We start from the raw sequence: 20699 nt of genomic DNA, 5'->3' as shown, positions 1-20699 counted from the left end.
CCTGGGGAGATATGTTCATGAAGTCACTCTTGTTTATGTCCAAGAGATTTTTGCCTATGTTTTTTTCTAGGAGTTTTATGGTTTCATGACTTACATTCAGGTCTTTGATCCATTTCAAATTTACTTTTGTGTATGGAGTTAGACAGTGATCCAGTTTCATTCTCTTACATGTAGCTGTCCAGTTTTGCCAGCAAAATCTGTAGAAGAGACTGTCATTTCTCCGTTGTACGTCCATGGCTCCTTTGTCGTATATTAATTGACCATATATGTTTGGGTTAATGTCTGGAGTCTATTCTGTTCCACTGGTCTGTGGCTCTGTTCTTGTGCCAATATCAAATTGTCTTGATTACGGTGGCTTTGTAATAGAGCTTGAAGTTGGAGAGCAATATCCTCCCCACTTTATTCTTCCTTCTCAGGATTGCTTTGGCTATTTGGGGTCTTTGGTGTTTCCATATGAATTTTTGAACTATTTGTTCCAGTTCATTGAAGAATGCTCTTGGTAACTTGATAGGGATTGCATCAAATCTGTATATTGCTTTAGGCAGGATGGCCATTTTGACGATATTAATTCTTCCTAGCCAAGAGCATGGGATGAGTTTCCATTTGTTAGTGTCCTTTTTATTTTTTTTAATAGTGTCTTGTAGTTTTCAGGGTATAGGTCTTTCACTTCCTTGGTTAGGTTTATTCCTAGGTATTTTATTCTTTTTGATGCAATTGTGAATGGGTTTATTTTCCTGATTTCTCTTTCTATTGGTTCATTGTTAGTGTATAGGAAAGCCACAGATTTCTGTGTGTTAATTTTGTATCCTGCAACTTTGCTGTATTCTGGTATCAGTTCTAGTAGTTTTGGAGTAGAGTCTTTAGGGTTTTTTATATACAATGTCATGTCATCTGCAAATAGTGACAGTTTAACTTCTTCTTTACCAATCTGGATTCCTTGTATTTCTTTGTTTTGTCTAATTGCCATGGCTAGGACCTCCAGTACTATGTTGAAGAGTGGGGAGAGTGGGCATCCCTGTCTTTTTCCCAATCTCAGAGGAAAAGCTTTCAGCTTCTTGCTGTTCAGTACGATGTTGGCTGTGGGCTTATCATATATGGCCTTTATTATGCTGAGGTACTTGTCCTGTATACCCATTTTGCTGAGAGTTTTTATCATGAATGGATGTTGAATTTTGTCAAATGCTTTTTCAGATCTATGGAGATGATCATGTGGTTTTTGTCTTTCTTTTAGTTTATGTGGTAGATGATGTTGATGGATTTTCAAATGTTGTACCATCCTTGCATCCCTGAGATGAATCCCACTTGGTCATGGTGTATGATCCTCTTGATGTATTTTTTAATTTGGTTTGGTAATATTTTGTTGAGTATTTTTGCATCTACGTTCATCAGGGATATTGGGGTGTAGTTTTCTTTTTTGGTGGTGTCTTTGCCTGGTTTTGGTATTAGGGTAATGTTGGCTTCATAGAATGAGTTTGGGAGTATTCCCTCCTCTTTTATTTTTTGTAAAACTTTAAGGAGAATGGGTACTATGTCTTCTCTGTATGTCTGATAAAATTCCGAGGTAAATCCATCTGGCCCAGGGGTTTTGTTCCTGGGTAGTTTTTTGAATACCACTTCAATTTCTTTGCCTGTAATTGGTTTGTTTAGATTTTGTGTTTCTTCCTTGGTCAGTCTTGGAAGGTTGTATTTTTCCAAGAAGTTGTCCATTTCTTCTAGGTTTTCCAGTTTGTTAGCATATAGGTTTTCATAGTATTCTCTAATAATTCTTTGTATTTCTATGGCGTCCGTCATGATTTTTCCTTTCTCATTTCTGATTCTATTGATGTGTGTTGATTCTCTTTTTCTCTTAATAAGTCTGGCTAGAGGCTTATCTATTTTGTTTATTTTCTCAAAGAACCAGCTCTTAGTTTCATTGATTTTTTTCTCTTGTTTTATTTTTCTCAATTTTATTTGTTTCTTCTCTGATCTTTATTATGTCAGCCCTCTGCTGACCTTAGGCCTCATTTGTTCTTCTTTTTCCAACTTCAATAATTGTGACATTAGACTATTCATTTGGGATTGTTCTTCCTTCTTTAAATATGCCTGGATTGCTATATACTTTCCTCTTAAGATTGCTTTTGCTGCGTCCCACAGAAGTTGGGGCTTTGTGTTGTTGTTGTCATTTGTTTCCATATATTGCTTGATCTCTATTTTAATTTGGTCGTTGATCCATTGATTATTTAGGAGCATGTTGTTTAGCCTCCCTGTGTTTGTGGGCCTTTTTGCTTTCTTTGCACAATTTAGTTCTAGTTTTATTCCTTTGTGGTCTGAAAATTTGGTTGGTAGAATTTCAATCTTTTTGAATTTCCTGAGGCTCTTTTTGTGGCCTAGTATGTGGTCTTTTCTGGAGAATGTTCCATGTACACTTGAGAAGAATATATCCTGTTGCTTTTGGATGTAGAGTTCTATAGATGTCTATTAGGTCCATCTGTTCTAGTGTGTTGTTCAGTGCCTGTGTGTCCTTACTTATTTTCTGCCCGGTGGATCTATCCTTTGGGGTGAGTGGCATGTTGAAGTCTCCTAAAATGAATGCATTGCATTCTATTTCCTCCTTTAGTTCTGTTAGTATTTGTTTCACATATGCCAGTGCTCCTGTGTTGGGTGCATATATATTTAGAATGGTTATATCCTCTTCTTGGACTGAGCCCTTTATCATTATGTAATGTCCTTCTTTATCTCTTGTTACTTTCTTTGTTTTGAAGTCTATTTTGTCTGATACTAGTACTGCAACACCTGCTTTTTTCTCCCTGTTGTTTGCATGGAATATCTTTTTCCATCCCTTGACTTTTAGTCTGTGCACGTCATTGGGTTTGAGATGGGTCTCTTTTAAGCAGAATATAGATGGATCTTGGTTTTTTATCCATTCTATAACTCTGTGTCTTTTGATTGGTGCATTCAGTCCATTTACATTTAGGATGATTATTGAAAGATATGTACTTATTGTCATTGCACACTTTAGATTCATGGTTACCAAAGATTTAAGGTTAGCTTCTTTAGTATCTTACTACCTCACTCACTCACTTATTGAGCTATTGTAGACACTGGTGATTCTTTATTTCTCTCCTCTTATTCATCCTCCTCCATTCTTTATATGTTGGGTGTTTTATTCTGTGCTCTTTTGTGTTTCCTTTAACTGCTTTTGTGGGTAGTTGATTTTATTTTTTGCCTTTAGTTAGTATTTGGTTGGTCTGCTTTCTTTGCTGTGATTTTATTTTCTCTGGTGACATCTGTTTAGCCTTAGGAGTGCTCCCATCTGGAGCAGTCCCTCTAAAATACCCTGTAGAGGTGGTTTGTGGGAGGCAAATTCCCTCAGCTTTTCCTTGTCTGGGAATTTTGTAATCCCTCCTTCATACTTAAATGATAATCGTGCTGGATAAAGTATTCTTGGTTCAAGGCCCTTCTGTTTCATTATACTAAGTATATCATGCCACTCTTTTCTGGCTTGTAAGGTTTCTGTTAAGAAGTCTGATGATAGCCTGATGGGTTTTCCTTTGTAGGTGACCTTTTTCTCTCTCTGGCTGCCTTTAATACTCTGTCTTTGTCTTTGATCTTTCCCATTTTAATTATTATATGTCTTGGTGTTGTCCTCCTTGGGTCCCTTGTGTTGGGAGATCTGTGGGCTTCCATGGTCTAAAAGACTATTTCCTCCCCCAGTTTGGGGAAGTTTTCAGCAATTATTTCTTCAAAGATACTTTCTATCCCCTTTTCTCTCTTCTTCTTCTTCTGGTACCCCTATAATGCCAATATTGTTCCCTTTGGATTGGTCACACAGTTCTCTTAATATTCTTTCATTCCTAGAGATCCTTTCATCTCTGTCTGCCTCAGCTTCTCTCTATTCCTGTTCTCTGATTTCTATTCTGTTAATGACCTCTTGCACCTCATCCAGTCTGCTCTTAAGTCCTTCCAGAGATTGTTTTATTTCTGTATTCTCCCTCCCAACTTGATTCTTTAGCTCTTGCATATTTCTCTGCAGGTCCATCAGCATGGTTATAACCTTTATTTTGAATTCTTTTTCAGGGAGATTGGTTAGGTCTATCTCCCCAGATTCCTTCTCAGGGGAGGATGTCTGGGTTAGTCTGGTCTGTATCAAATTCTTCTGCCTTTTCATGGTGATAAGAGGTAGTTATGGGGAGCTGGCGCATGTGTTGGCTGGGAGAATGTCCCTTCTTGCTTGTTGTGGCCTTCCTCTCCTGGGAAAACGGCAACCCCTAGCGGCTTGTGCTGGGCAGCTGCGCACAGACGGGGTTTCTAATTCCTTCCCAGCTGCTGTGAAAGAATCTCTGCCCTGCTGCTGTGGGCATGGCCAGCCTCAGGCTGCTGCTCCACTATGGCGGAGCGGCATCGGAGGGGAAACTGGCAGGAGTCTGTTTATCTCCATTAGGGGCCTTCAAGCTGCGCTGCTGCCCAGGGGATTAGGGCACCTGGAGTTCCCTGGGATTCCCAGCTGCTGGGTTAAGTGTCCCGGGATGTTTCAGTCCAGCTGTGGGGTCCCTGTCCTTTAAGTCTTTCAAAAAGCACTCGCTTTTCTTTGTCCCAGGGGCACTGGCTGTGGGGACCCACTCGCAGGTTTTACTGTCCCATTTCCCTAGTATCCAGCACCCCACATAAAGTGTGTCTATGCTCCCAGTGCAGATGGCTAGGGCTGGGTGTTTAGCAGTCCTGGGCTCCCTCTCCCTCCCTGCTCTGACTCTTCTCCTCCTGCTGGGAGCTGGGGTGAGGGGCACTTGGGTCCCACCTGGCCTCAGCTTGTATCTTACCCACTTCACGAGGCACTGGGTTTTCACAGGTGTAGATGTAGCCTGGCTGTTGTTCTCTATCTTCTGGTCTCTCTTTTAGGGATAGTTGTTTTTGTTGTATTTTCAAATATATATATGGTTTTTGGGAGATTTCCGCTGCTCTACCCACACCACCATATTGGCTCCACCCCAGTACATGACCTTTTGTGTCTGGCTACTTTCACTTAGCATAATGTTTTGAGGTTCGTCTACACAATAGCATGTATCAGTACTTTGTTCCTTTTTATGGCTGAATGATATTCCATTGTATGGATAGACTGCATTTGGATTATTCATTCATCATGTGATGGACTTTGGGTTGTTCCCACATCTTACTTTACAGGGAATAATGTGATGAACATGTGTGCACAAGTATCTGGGTGAATATGTTTCCAATTCTGTTGGGTATATACTTCAGAGCAGGTTCCTGTATCATATGGTAATTTAACATTTAACTTTTTGAAGGACTGCCAAATTGTTTTCCACAAAGTCTACACCATTTTTACATTCCCAACCAGCAATGTATGAGGGCTCCAAAATCTCCACACTCATTGCTCTATTTCTCACTTTTTGATTATAGCCATCCTACTGAGTGTGAAGTGGTACCTTGTTGTGGCTTTGACTGGCACTTCCCTTACAATTAATGATGCTGAGTACCTTTTCATGTGTTTATTGCCTATGTGTCTATCTCCTTAGGAGAAATGTCTGTTCAAATCCTGTGCCCATTTTTAAAATTACATTGTCTTTTTACTGTTGAGTTAAGAGTCCATTTTATATTTTGGATACAAGACCCTAATCAGATACATGATCTTCAGTATTTTCTCCCATTTTGTAGGTTCCCTTTTCATTTTCTTATGTGTACTTTGATGAGTAAGTCTTTAATTTTGATATAACCCAATTTCTTTGTCATATCTAAGAATCCATTGCCAAGTCCAAGGCCAAGAAAATTTACCCCTATGTTTTAAGAGTTTTATAGTTTGAGGTCTTACATTTAGGTCTTTGATCCATTTTGAACTAATTTTTGTCTATAATGTGAGGCAGTGGCCCAACTTCATTCTTTTCCATGTGAATATCCAGTTGTCCCAGCACCATTTGTTGAAGAAACTATTCTTTTTCCATTAAGTGGAGAACCATTTGGACAAGCATCCTTCTCAAAAATTAATTGACCATAGATGTATGGGTTTATTCGTAGATTCCCATTCTAGTCTATTTACCTGCATGTTGGACTCCCTTTATCCTGTTAGTATTCTTGGTGGTGTACCATTAGGTCTCTTAGGCTCTGTTCCCTTTGCCTCACTCTTTTCTCTTTCTGCTCCTCAGACTAATCTCTGACCTAACTTTAAGTTCACTGATTCTTTCTTCTGCCTGTGAATTTTTCATGTATTATAACTCAGCACCAGAATTTCTATTTGGTTCCTTTTTAAAATTCCTATGCCTTTATTGATATTCTCTGTATGTTGAGGCACTGCTCCCCTGGTTTCCTCTAGTGCTTTGTCCATGGTTTCATTTAGCTCTTTGAGGCATATTTAAGAGTTAAAGTCTTTGTCCAGTAAGTCCAATACCTGGGCTGCCTCAGGGACAGTTTCCATTCTTTTTGTCCCTGTGCATGGCCATTTCTTGTTGCTTTGCATGGCTTGTAGGTTTTTGTTTTGTTTTGTTTCGCTTAATACTGTATATTTTGAATATGCAGCAACTGTCAGATTATATATAGTCTTTCCACTAAAGTCCTTTTGTGTCTGGGATTCCCTTTAGCTCCTTTAGCTTATTGGACAGTTGGTATTCTGACAGTTAATCTAAAATATCTGGAGCCAATAAAGACTTTTTAAAAAAGGAAAGAAAAAATAATCTTGACTTTGCAAATCAGATTTGCATCAGGCTACTCTTGAACACTTAGCCAGGCTCTTTACAAGTCTGTCTTAGGCTTCACTTCTACTTGCAGAGAGCCTGAATGCCAGCAAACAAAAGCTCAATCTTCTCAGGCCTTTTCCAAGTATATGTCACATTCTTAGCCTGCACATGGCTTCCTTTATTCCCTAGCTATATGGGGGCTTTGAAAAGCCTTATTCCCACACATACCTCTTTCACAGCCTCTTCTTTCCCAGGCTTCTTGGTCTACTACTTCTCTCAAGTGTTGTCTATTGTGCCAAAATGCAGAACCCAGTACCTATACCTGCAAACACTTCTGGCAAAACCACTTGGGAAGCCACTCCAGTCAGGCAATGCCGAGTGACATAGGAAGCCTTTCCACCTGTCCTTGAGGAAGCCACAAGGGAGGTTGATACCCACAGTCACAGTACTTTGAGACCAAGTTCTGTATTCCTCCTTTAAGCACTAGCAAGCAGCACTGAAAGCCTGAGTCCCTGTCCATGGTATATGGGTGATGGTGGGTGGGCAATTTGAAATGCCACAGCACTCTTATCAGAAAGCAGCAGTTTCTTCTTCAAGTTTTCCCTTGCTTGCTGTTAAGTTTTTGACTAGATTCCAGAGTTCTTCAAAAGCTCATTCTGACAGTGTTTGCCAGTGCATTCATTTTTGGGGGGAAGACAGAGCCCTAGATTTCCCTATTCCACCATTTTTGGTTGTTCAACACCTTTTGAGCACTCTTCTGCTTGAGAAAATACCTGTATTATGAGCCTGAAGATCCACAAGGTAAAGGCCCAGGACTTGCTTTCCCAATCTCCCCTGCAGCCAGTGGTACACTTAGAGCAGCTAACAAGATTGACCCTGCTTCTCAGAAATACATAAAAAAATAAAACACATCAAGGAACACAAGGGTGCTCTAGTCACTCAGGATCATATGCTTAGCACTAGCTTAGCATCATCTGTAACCCAACACATCCATTTCAAACTAACACTGTTCAGGCCCCAAAGAGTGTTCTCCTCAACTCTTGCCCTAGAATTCTAAACAAAAGGCAACTGTATCTGAATGTCACAAATTGTGGATTGTGGCCTCTGCCAATGTTGCAGATACTGCTTCAGAGTATGCAAAGGACTCCGGTGCTGAAAACCCTTGAGAGAAAGGACAAATTAATTTCTTAATTAACTTCTTCTCAAGTATCACACATGTAATTGATTCTCTAGCATAAAAAGTAGTTTCCCAGCAGTGCTGAGCACCCATTTTTGTTTCTCTTCCCATTCTTGCTTCATGTAGCTGGGGAACATTTTGCAATTTAAAAGGATCATTCACTCTCTAATTTGTCTATGTGAGATCTAGAAAGAAGATGTGGGAAGTGACACCAACTCTTTATATTAGCAACTAGATTGACATTGAGTACTAGAATTACAAAAAGTTATGTTAATACAAGTATAAGATTAATATTTTCAAAATACTTAAAAATTCAAAATTTTCAGCCTTAAACAACTGATCTGAAACTCTGATATTCATAACTTATATAATTTGTATTTTTTCCTGTAATTTTAATACCTGTATTTTATAAAACAACTTTGAGGTTTTTGAACTTTAAAATTGTTTTTATATCTACCTTCATTTATATTTTCTATGGAAACATTCAATTTTTTTTAATATTTTGAAACTGATTATGTTTTACTTTTTGTCCTTTGGATGCTTAATTACAGTAGAACATAAATTACACAAAAACTTGTATTATAGCAACATGACTTAGTGATTTTTTTTTTGCAATTTTTTTTTGGTATCATTAATCTACAATTATATGAACATTATGTTTACTAGGCTCCCCCCTTCACCAAGTCCCCCCCAAATACCCCTTCACAGTCACTGTCCATCAGCGTAGTAAGATGCTGTAAAATCACTACTTGTCTTCTCTGTATTGCACAGCCCTCCCCGTGCCCACCCCCACACTATGCATGCTAATTGCATTACTTAGTAATTTTATGAAAATGAAGGCAAGAGAAACAAACCCTATGGAATAAATATGAGTTTATAAAGTATGAACATCTATTTTTTTCTCATCCAAATACTGTTGACCCATTAGCTAGCTCTAATATATACAATAATTAAATTCAGTTTTCTTTGGTATTTTGCCAGCTTCATCATTTAAAACCAGATTTGTTTGGGGTTTTGTTGTTGTGAAGTTAACAAGGTAGACTAGAACGTATTTTACTAAATAGCTTGTTGGCTTGATTTACAACTTTTACATATATAGATACATGGCACACAGGTATCTGAACTCTTGCCCTGGTATTGTCTGCTTGCAGCTGGGGTGTGAACCTTTGAGGCACACACTGGCACTCCTCAGCCTGGGGTGAGTTTGCCTGACAGGGAAATTTGACAACATCTAGAGATCTTTTCCGTCGTCTCAAGCGGCGTCTAGTGGGGTTTGACCAAGAATGTTGCTAAGGACGCTACAATGCCCAGGATAGCCCCCCAACCCCCACCCCAACAAAGAATGATCCAACCAAAGATGTCAACAGTGTCAAGGTTACTCTACAAAGAGTGACAGAAACATCAGAGTACCAGAAACAGTAGCGCAAAGAACTCAGGAGCACATGAGGGCCATGGAGTCACAGAGGGAGCTGCCGCAGTTCTTCACTGGAGTGGGCCACAAGATAATGGAGACGCCATCCCTAGTTGCAAAGCCTCCAGTTCTCTCGATTACCTTATATCCTTCATAAGTTAAACTAGCTAGAGAGGTTGCTGTTTTTTCAACTGAGAACAGTGACTGATGAGGCAGGTAGGACCAATAACTTGGCCTGTTTGACAGAAAAAAAGATGAACCCCCCAAGAGTCCCAGAGCAGATCAGTAAGAGTTGAAGTAGAGCTGTTTAGCTAGCTTGCAAGTGACTAGAATTTAGCTCAAACCAGTAAAACTAATGCTTTTATTGATTTAACTAAATTTAAATTTATCTCAAACCAGTATTGTTTAAAAAGAGGAGACTGTTATTCCTTGCTCATGTAACACAAACATGGGAAGGGCAGGGGTGCAGCTGTACCTCAGGAACAAGTGGAAGCCCAGACTCAAACGCCATGAGGACCTGATATGTCTCGTCCATCCAGCTCAGACATTCCCTTGTTATCACTTCAAGTTGCTTTTACCACATGGTAGAAATTAGGACAATCGGTAGTAGCACTCTAGTAGGTTTTTATCTTACTACTCCCACCATTTTAAAGAGAGAAATCTCACACCTCCCAGATTCAAACTATGCTAAGGTATTTTCCTGGTTTGAGGCAGGTGCTCCTCCCAGGGTCTGAACATCTGTGTCCAAGGGCTGAGGGCTGGAGATATTAAGAACCTCATGGATCCATGCGGGGGGTCTGGGTGGGGAACGGAAAAAGCCACACTGAGAACAGAGGGTGCTATAGTCTTCTGACATCAACTCAAAAGGCAAATCCCTTTGGTCATTCTCTATCCCATGCTTTTCCTTTTTGTAACTTACCCTTTACTAAATTTCAGAGACTGTGGTAAGCACTTTTATCTGTAGGTTAGTAACAGACCTGAATCAGCAGATGATTTCTTACTTTTACACTCCCCTTACTAGACGGCTGGATCTCTGCAGTCACCCTTACTCCGTCCATGGCCTGGGCTACAAGAGCAGCCACTCTGCGGGTGCCCCTCATGTGGGAGAAAGAAAAGAGGCACATGGGAGGTCTCACATCAGCCACTAAATGCTCCAGCCTGGAAGTAACATATCACTTCGGCTCACACCTCATTCATTAGCCAGAATTAGTCACATGCAAAGTACATGTGCCTGGGAGGGGGAGAAATAATATTTTGCAAACATCTCCAATTATCACTGTATCTTCACAACTACCAGAGGAAGTATTACTATTATCCCTATAGTAATTAAGAAACTGACACACTGGCAGAGCAACTAGCCCAAGGTCACACAGCTAGAAATTGATGAGGCCAGTATGTAAGTCCAAAGTCCATCCGCTTTGCTGTGGTTTTCCTGCCACCCTGGTTTGACCTTCTGTGTCCTCTTCAACACCTGCATTGCCCATTAGGTCACATACAGCCTAACAAAGAGGGCCCTGGGCCAGGACTATGATGCTGAACTGGATCCTGCCCACATCCCTCCTCTACTCCCTTGCTGTCCTGAGACTGGTTTGGGGGTCCATGGAATCCTGTGGACTCTGTAACACAGCATAGCACAGATGCCACATGACACTTTAAAATGCCTGCTCTCCTGTGGCCATGAGGGTCAGAGGTGATTTTTAAACATGTTGAGACCCTTTGACAGACTGGATGCTGGGAGCAGAGATGAGTAACAGGGCTCCGCTGCGGAGAGCTGATAGAGATTAACAGACTCCAGCAAGGACAGGGACTAGATATTTGTGTACCCTTGTGCCCCCAAGTGCCTGGATACACTAAACTTGTAAAAGAACACTAATAATGTTGAAGGCAGGCCAGAAAACAAGCTGTACTTTAAAAGCATTTCAACCTGACTTCACTTTTCTCACCTGAAAAACTGTAGTCAGTAACAGTAGCTGATACAGAATTACAAAGATCAAATAAATGGTGCACGTAAAGCCTAGTTCCATGCCAGGCATACAGGGAACATTTGACAAGCACTAAAAATTCCTGTCTTATTAATGCATTAGTATTGTTAGGAAAAAGCATTAACACATGTTCCTTTCAGAGGAAGATTTATGGAAGAACTGACATTTAAGCTGGCTTGGGAGAAGAGGAAAAGGCATTCCAGGTGGGGTGAGCCGTAAGCAAAAGCTCAGAGGTGGGTCACATATATGGGGTCCATTTAGGACTTCAGATTGGTATGTTTTAGGAAGCAGTGGAATAGATTAGAAAGCCAAATGAGATCAGATTTTGGTTCTCCCAGTTTTTAGGTGGGTCAGGAATGGAAAGCAAACCTCCTTACTGGCGGTGAAGGAAAAAAGTCATGTCTCAGCTGTTGACCTGACCCTGTGCCTCGCCCAGAGGATGAATGCAGTTATCCTCTCCTATCTAGCAATTTCCACATAGCCCAGGTACCTGGAGGGAAGGCAAACGGCCTGAGGACACAGCACACTCACAGGGACAGAATGCTTCTATAGTGTGGAGGACATTCTTGGCAGTGGTTCTGTGGCCTTTTGAGTATCTTTCATCAAGGGCTCTATGTAACCTCTCCCCAGAAAAATGCATGGGTTATCAGTTCTGTATGTATTTTCAGAAGTTTGTCTGTGACATCTGATCCTAGGCTAAGAACCCAGGGTCTAGGTAGGTGCTGGGGCCTTTCACCAGTAGACTCAAAAGTGCTGCCCCCCTTCTCCACTCCAATCCCCAAGTCTCTGACTGTCTGCAGCAGGAACATGTTGTGAGGGAAGGCTGGGTTCACCCCCACAGGAAAACACAGCTTCCTTCTGAGCCAAGTCATCTTACAGTTAGTAACTGAACTCTCCAGACCCTCAAACTCGGGTCTAGCCCATCAACCAGGTTGTTAGAACTGTGCTTACTGGGCCTCAGAAACACGGACTAAGGAATCTGCTTCCTCACTAGGAACATGTGTTAAATCCATCAACTGGTCACCCAATTAGTCCCACCCTTGACCACTTCAAAGAACACAGGATCCCCATCAAATGGTGACAGCAAACAGGGCCATAATCCTGTCCTACTTTAGTATTTGAAGTCTGTGCCTAATAAAATGATTCAATCAACATGTACCTACTGAGATAAGGGGTCCCCTTTGTGCCAGGAAGGCCGGGGTCCAGAGCTACAATAAACCAAACACAGCACCTGTCCTGATAGAGCTTACGATCTTGGCAGTAAAAGAAATTATCAGTTCTATTAAGATGATTCTTCTGGGCCCACCTCACCTGTGCCTGACAAATACAACTGTATGTCAAGTGCTTAGTATCTATTTTATACAATCCCATCTTTCAACAACTCTTGAGGTAGGGTTTCCATTATTCCCATTATACAGATGAGGCAATCAGGCTATTAAGTGCTTACAGCACACCAGTTGTGGTCTGTTGAACCCCTAAAACCCATGTGAATTACAGCTTTCCAGAGGCCCCAAACCCAGACACAACACTCCACTCACTTTCTTCTAACATTTTACCAATTGGAACCCTTACTTGCCACACCTCTAGGGTGAGTCCTGGCATCCCTAGCTAATTCCCACATCTTACAGTAGACCCTCTTTTCCCTAAGTTACTGAATGCTGGCCATGTCCCAGGCCCTGAGGTTTTCACACATGCCTTCAGTTGGCAGGCCCAGGATGCAAGTTCTTCCTTTTCACAGAACAGGAAGGCTCAGACTTGTCACTTTTTGGAGCTCACCTGACATCAGGTCAGCACTGATTCAACATCCTACCCAGGCAGAGACCTGCCAGGCCCACGATGAGGCTATCAAGTAGCCCTATAGGATACTTACAATTCCAATGGAGAAAGTGAGACTTCTTCCCTAAGAAATCAAACTTAAACATGATCAAACAGTTCTTTGCACCTATTACATCTATCAATGTCCCATAATCAGGCCTGCTATCTGGAGGCCATTTTTACTTTGGCACACATGGCTAGGAGACAATTAAAGTAGGTGCTGTCCTTTTTTTTTACAGGGCTGTCAACTGCCCCTTTCACCCCACTCCCACAGATGGCAATACAGCTGCTTACAGGTGCACAATAAAACTACCAGGGCCCTCATCCATTCTCCTTGGCTAGACGTACAGTCCTCCCAGGAATCAAGTCTTGCCTGTGCTGTCCAATATGGAACACCAGCCACATGTGACTATTCTAAGTGACTACTGACAATTTAGATGTGCTTTAAGTGTAAACATACAATATACATAATTTCAAAGACTTACAAGAAGTAAAATTCCATTCATTCCTCATACATATTGAAATTTTAACTTTTAAACAAATGTTATTAAAAAATTGTTTCCTTTAGTGTAGTCCTCTTAATCTGTGGCTCTTGTTACATTTGCACTGGACAGCACTGCTCTTAGCAAAGAAATGGAGCCCTGCCCTCTTTGATGACTGACCTCTTTACAACCATTTCCCAGGTGAAGTGATCAAATAACTTCTCCCCAATTCCAGGAATACATTTGGGACAGGTTTATAGTAAAACTTTTTTTTAAAGATGTCTTTTTTTTAACATAACATTTTATAAACATATGCTGCTAAAATGCTCCTGACGTGCCATCCAAATTTACTCTGAGATGAATCTTAATGAGCTGTGGGCTCTCACTGTGTGCATCTTTATGCACTTCATAGTGAACCACAGCCCTATATTTTCAGGGCAGTTAACAGTGTATGAAATGTGTATTGTCAAGCTAAAAGTAGGAAAGGCACCACCTGGACCCCAACCCAGATTCAACCATCCAGGGCCAGATACCCACTCTTCGGTCAAGAATTTCTTGTTCACTTCAGGGGAACAGCATTCACCAGTTAACACAAAGGCTGTGCACTGCTGGCAGACACTCTTGCTACTCTGCTGTAAAATTCAAAACGACTGAGCGAAGCACCAGAGTCCATTGAGGCATTTTATTTGCATGTGTGTACTACATCCCTAGAAAAAGAATCCCAGGATTTTCCCTCCTGTATGTTTTCGTCGTGCTTCTTCATGGTCCATGATGCCAGCTGAGGTTGTCAGTACAATGAAACTATGGAGAGTTAAAAAAAAAAAAATGCTGGTGAGTTTTTCCTAAAAACAGTTTCACCATCAAGTCACTTTCTGGTACAAAAATACATCAAAATTCATCAGAGCTTTTGACACCTTCCCATAATGGTCAGAGATTAATGCTGCCCAAGAGGCAGGTAGGCAGAGTCATGGACCCTGCAACCAAGAGACCCAATTTCAGAGACCTCAGCTACACCTGCCCATCCAGCTCAGTCCTCCGTTAACACTGACAAACAATGCTATTAAGCTTAACTGGAAACGAAGACTGGAAAATCCTTCTAACTTCAAAAAGTCATTTTCTCTTCTCAGGAACAGAGAGTTAGAAATACATGTTAAGTACTGCTGTAAATGCGACTGAATTGTTTCTGCCACTTATGGTTATGTATGCTCACAGGCAAGCTACTATACAGAGACAGTCACTTGGACAAAGGGAATCCCACCTGGCCTGGCTACCTCATGGGTTACAGTGAGGATCAAGGTAAGACTCATAAGGTAGCATGTCCACTATAAGGTATCAAAACTAGCACAATTACAATCAGAAATGACTCGCTCATAACACTGTACCTACAATACAGTAACCATGAAGTGGGAGTAAATTTCAATCATGTCACCAAATATACAACTCAAGGGGCTGAAGTTCTTAGCCACAAACATAAACGCTTATTATGTCAGACCCTGAAGTGCTTCACCAGAATTAAATCAGGTGATAATTTACAAGAGAATATCATTTTTACAGATGAAGAAATCAAGGTCATGACTTGCCCAAGGTCTTACAGCTTTAGAGCAGGAAACAGACTTAAACTCAGTCTATTACCATGGGTGAAGAATTTCAAACTGAGTCTCTCAAAATTAGACCTAGGGTTCATAAATTATTCCAGCCATAGGAGGGATAACATCAAACACGTAATATGAAGTATACGCATTATAGAGCAGACACTAAAAGGGACACAAATGTGCTGTCTCAGCCAGCCTCAACTTTCACATGCCTGTCAGAACCTGAAGCCTAACACATGAAATGTGTTAACACATGAGCTAATCCATGAGTCAAGCTGGTTGGGAATGGAGACAATTACTACAGATACAACAAAAAAGAAACAAACAAACAAAAAAACTTCAGCTGAAGTCAAATTGCATCAGAGCAATCTTTAGCATTAACTTCTTTCAAATGAGGAAAATCAACTCACCCAAACTGACGGGATGGGAGCAGGTTATTCTGCCATTTTTCTAGATCCTTGAGTTGTACGTCAAATCTCGGGCTGATCACTCCACACTGTAAAAGTGTAACAGAAAATGCTGTTCACACCTTACCGGTAACAGAAAAACTGAGTATCCCAACAGAGCATTTGTAACTGCTGAATAGTCAAATAAACCAGTTAACTCAACATTTAATGGGTAACTATTCTGTGCAATCTTTGATATAAATGCCATTTGAAAAATATACTGAATTAAGACTGCCATTCGACAAAGCAGCCAAGGACTGCAAAAGTCAAAAGAAGAGGTAGAACTCAAAGCGATTCATGTCCGTGTCAGGGCCCAAGTCTGCATCCTGGCGGCTTTAGAGCTGTCCCAGAACAAATGTCCAGATTTTAAAAGTGTTAAAAGACCGACTCTTTGACAAATAAAACTTTAGTTAAAACCTTTTTCAAATACAGTAAGGCTGAAATAAATGGGCAGGGTCTCAAATCCTTCACCTATAAACTTAAAACGAAAAATATTAGAGTATCTAAGGAACAAACTCCACAGGCATGAAACTAAAACCTAACTGCTGCTACACCTGTGAACTCCCGCTATCCATCTCCGAGGCACACTACCAGTCTACAACCCAGGCAAGTTTCTCCAAACATCAACAGCCACCCTCACAGTGAGTGCTCCAAGAGCCAAAGCACTGTAATCACTCACACATGCAAATCCTAAAACAACAGTAAATATTTCCAACATTTACTAACAGGCTACATGAGCTTACTGGTGGTTTCATACAAGGTCTGTCACAGTTTAAGTAATTAAAGGGTCTTTTGATCCCCTCAGCTTCCACGTGTCTAGAGCTAAAATGACCCCCCCTGCTCACATCACTACTCTACAAATCACTACCACACTCAAACCGCCCATGCAGAGGGCTCCCGCTGTTTACACAGGAGAAATGATCATGGGAGAACACTCAGGATGTGTACCAAAGCGTAAATTCCGGAGGATGAAGAGAGCAGCTAGCTACAGTTGTGTGTACATCCACACAGGCCAATCTTTAAAGATCCCAAGACACTTAAGTAAACTAAGGAGATTACGGGGTTAGAACTTACTGGAGTCTTTGGAGCAGTGACACTTCCAGAGGCAGACTGGAATCCTGCCAGGCCGTACTGCCCTATGCCAGGAAGCCCACTCAGGTTCTCCTTTTTGTAACATCTTATCAGCTATGCTATTGCTTAACTGTTAAGGAAATTCCCTCACTGAATGGAAGGAATACAGGATGGGAACAGGGAAAACCAGATCTTTCTAAAGCAAGCTACAAAGACCTTTCTGTGGTCTCTACTCTACCACAACCAGGCTTTCATTACAGTAAAACCCCTCTCATTCAGCTAGCAGAATTAAACCAGCACACCCTCTCTTAAACCAGATCAATCTTAAGGCCAGAATTTTCTTAATTTTATCTTGTCTCTAAACACTACCTTGCATGACAGAAGTGAGGTAACAATGTCTTATGAATGAGAAAAACTGAAGGTCAGAGAAACTAAAGTTTGTTTTGTCCAAAGTCAGACAGCAAAGCAAGTGGCAGGGCCTGGATTTTTCAACTACCTCTTAGCCAGAATTTTACAAACTAGTACACCACACAACATGGATGCCATATACGTGCTCCATTTTGGAAGACATTCTGTTCAAACTCAATTCTCAAGTTGCTACGTATAGTGAAATAAATGTTCAAGAGCAATTAGTTCATGACACTCTTCCAACTAAGAGTTTTTTTTTTACATACCAACTCCATCTTCTGTAGGACAGTTTGGAGATGTGCTATAAACTATATACTGGAACAAGCTCTCCCACTAGTTACTAACACACTAGTAGACAGTGAGCAGGACTCAGCCCATATCTCAGCTTCCTACCTACTAAAAACAGGAAAAAAAACACACACACCCTCGTCTACATCAAAAACACATCGTGAGGATCTGAGCAATAAATAGCAAATCCAAATCCTTCTCCAGGGTTGAGACTTAGTAGCTACAGATAGAACAAAACCAGACTCAAAATTACCCTTGAAAACTTTTCAAACCTCTCATAAAGGCCTCCTAATCCAGTAGTTTTCATCTAGCATGAAGTATCTAGGCACACAGGAATCAAGAAATCAAGATCACAATATACAAAGAAGCAACTTGGTAAAATAAAAATTGTTGGACCAGGAAATAAACTTACCAATCTGGCCTCTGACACTAACCAGAACTCACTTTCTGGGCCTGCTCCCCCACCATTTATATTGGACAACAGGACCTCAGTCTGAAAATCTGAAAGCTACAGAAGGCAAGACACAGCTCAGAGGCACCCTAACTCACTCAGATACCTGTCCCCAAAATACATGCAATCCGTTAAACCACAAAGCCAAAGGGATCAAATAGATCCCCTAGGTTATGCTTACAAGCCAAACTGAAAGGTAGCAGGCCTCAAAGACAGGTATGTACAGCCTACACCAGCAAAAACATAAGTATTACTCTGGCTGGAGAAGCCCATTCTGTTCAATAAACCCAACACTGGGTTATTTATACTGAGGATTAGTGGCCTTGTGCCTCTCAAGCTCAAGCCAGTGAGGTGGGCAGTGCACCATCCAAGATTCAAACAGGAGTATCACCAGATGTTCATTTCACCCCCACCCTGTCACATCTCCCTTCAGACAGCTCGCACACCACAAACCTGGTCATCTAGTAAAACATACTAGAGCATTCTAGAGCACATACAACCCTGGAGAACAAATGAAACAAAATGTGATATAAAAATTAATCACCTTAAAATTATTCTTACCTTGTTTAACCTGCCGGTGAGATTCACAACGATTTTCCCAGCTCTGTGATCATCAATGATTTCAAATTCGCCAATGTAACCTACAGAACATAACTGACTGTATTAAATGGCACATCAATTTGACAGACCTAATTTGTGCTCCTCTAATATTCCTGCTGTTTGACTGCTAGGTTCTTTTCCCTCACATAATTTCAGCAATTGTTTCTCTAACCAGTTCAGGAAAAAACCGTTGTTCCGCATCAGAACTAATTTCTACAATCTAGTAATTTTTAAAATTGAGGAGAAAACACCCAAAACAATCCACCCTGCAATTCTTAAAAAGGGATTATTTCGTCTTGCTCCTTCCTTCACAGCTTCCCACTCCCGAAGGCTACCTCTTGCCCAAGACCTGCCCCCAAGGAGCTCTTACAAGAGCTCAGGGGCCCTCTTGGTAGCATGCTGCAGACGTAGTATTACACATACGAGGTATAAACAAAAGCCACTTTATCTCCCAAACACCTAGCAGGCAACAGGCACAAACTTCCTCGTCCTTTCAACAGTCCTAACCTATGGGTGTTTCTCCAACAGTGTCTTATGTCCAAACTATCCCGTAACCAGCCCAAGCTAATGGCATTATTTCCCGATCCTCTCCCCCCATTAATTTTTACACCAAAACACAAAACAACATACTTACTTACCATGCTTCATCATCACAGTTAGAAACCGAACGATGACTTTAGAGCACGGCCTAATGAGAACCTGGCGTTTGCCTCTCTTTTCGGCATTGTTGATACTCTTCAGAGCATCGGCCAGGACATTCATGCGCACCATTATGGCTGTTCAGGAAGAGAAAACAGATTTTACAGGGACTGCCATCACCACCAGGACCCAATCGTTCCACTGCGAACACATCCTTCTCTTTCTGCCTCTATCATGACCAAGTTTTCCTATCTCTAAGCAGGCTGGTTCCTCAACATCCTCAGCGCTGTGTCAGGTACTAAAACTAAAATTCCAGCCAGTAGGTCGGTTATTCAGAACGGGAGCTGCTAATCACCGGCAATGTTTTCCAAATTTCTGAAATCCAGCAGCATCTGTTAAATTAACATTTTCCTTTAAACCAACTAACTCAATGTCAGCTTTGTCCTAATAACCAAAAGATACTTAACTTTCACCTAAACCAATCGTAACTATTAAGACTTCCGTCCTTGTGCCAACAAAACACGGTGTCCAACGCCAAGCACACTATAGTAGCCAACAGAAACTCTTCAGGCACATCAGGCTGTACTCTATTCCAATGGAGACGAACAAGATACTCTTAAGTTTTCAAAACTGAGAATGTAAAGCCAATGCTTCAAGCGCCAACACAAGGATCCAACCTGCTTCCTCCAGGCCAAAAATTCCAGTTTAGTTCCCAGCAAACTGCCATCCCACCGAGAATGCGGTTTTCCCAGGTCGAGGGCCTCAGCCTCCCAGTTCCAGCGTGTCCGCAGTAATGGGAAGCTGCACAGCTCACAACGGCCACCATCTCCGATGCTTCCTGCAACCCGGAACCGAGGCGTTGCGCCTCGGCCACTGCCTCCTCGAGCAGTAAAGAGCGCCCGTTCCCGCCTGCGCTCCGGCCTGCGCCCCCCAAGCTGGACTCCGCCGGGTGGAGAGCGTGGGGCGGCCGGGCATGACTCTCCCCTACGCCTGCCCAGGCCCCCACAAGGCCAGCATCCGCGGCTCAGTAGGGCCCCAGCACCCTCGCAGGGCACCGAAGCCGAGCCTCCGACTGCAGGATGGAGCCAATACCAGACGGATGATGCTGGACCACTCAAAGAGATATACTCACCAGCACGGAAAGATGGCGGAAAAAGGACGAGAGAGGCGAACGCACGGAGTTATGGGAATCGGGCAGACTATCGCGAGACTTTCAAAGGACCGCCAAAAGACAAAAAGGGCCTGCCTAATGGAAGGGAGGCGGAGCCTCTACAGGGGTAGGCAGTAGAGAGTCAATGGAATCGACCTCTCCTGTGCGACCAAGAGGAGGGGATAGAGGTGAAGCTTTTGTCAGAGGTTCGACTCCTCCCAGCACTTAATTTGTCAAAGTAAAAAACTGGCCGGAACACTTGATTTTTTTTCGCAACAATTGTTCACCAGTCAGGATAAATTTTGATACTTGCGTATTTACAGGCTCTCTGGATCCACAGATAGCAGTAAAATTTGCCTCCAGGGAGGGCATTAGGAACTGGAAGACTAGCTTTTCCTCCTATGCAATTTTGTTTTCTGAAACGTGTATATAGATTGTGTTTTTTGAACTAGTCAAAAATGTTTTTTAACATTTTTTAAAATGTTGAAATTTTAAATGCGCACCATCCATTATGGCTGTTGAGAT

General features: G+C 41.8%; 1 protein-coding gene across 1 annotated transcript; it reads right to left on the bottom strand.

Moving 5' to 3' along the window:
• Positions 1-14196: 14196 nt before the first annotated feature.
• Positions 14197-20265, bottom strand: RPS15A (ribosomal protein S15a). Its single transcript, XM_017663332.3, has 5 exons — positions 20157-20265; positions 19024-19161; positions 18347-18426; positions 15532-15617; positions 14197-14330 (listed from the first exon to the last, which is right to left on the bottom strand). Exons 2-5 carry the CDS (start codon positions 19154-19156, stop codon positions 14237-14239), a joined length of 393 nt encoding a protein of 130 aa, XP_017518821.1. The 5' UTR covers positions 19157-19161; positions 20157-20265; the 3' UTR covers positions 14197-14236.
• Between the last annotated feature and the right edge of the window lie 434 nt (positions 20266-20699).

This window comes from Manis javanica, chromosome 10 (genome assembly GCF_040802235.1).
Source record: "Manis javanica isolate MJ-LG chromosome 10, MJ_LKY, whole genome shotgun sequence".
NCBI lineage: Eukaryota > Metazoa > Chordata > Mammalia > Pholidota > Manidae > Manis > Manis javanica.
The sequence above is the reverse complement of the archived record's forward strand: the minus strand, read 5'-3'. Positions and strand labels throughout refer to the sequence as shown.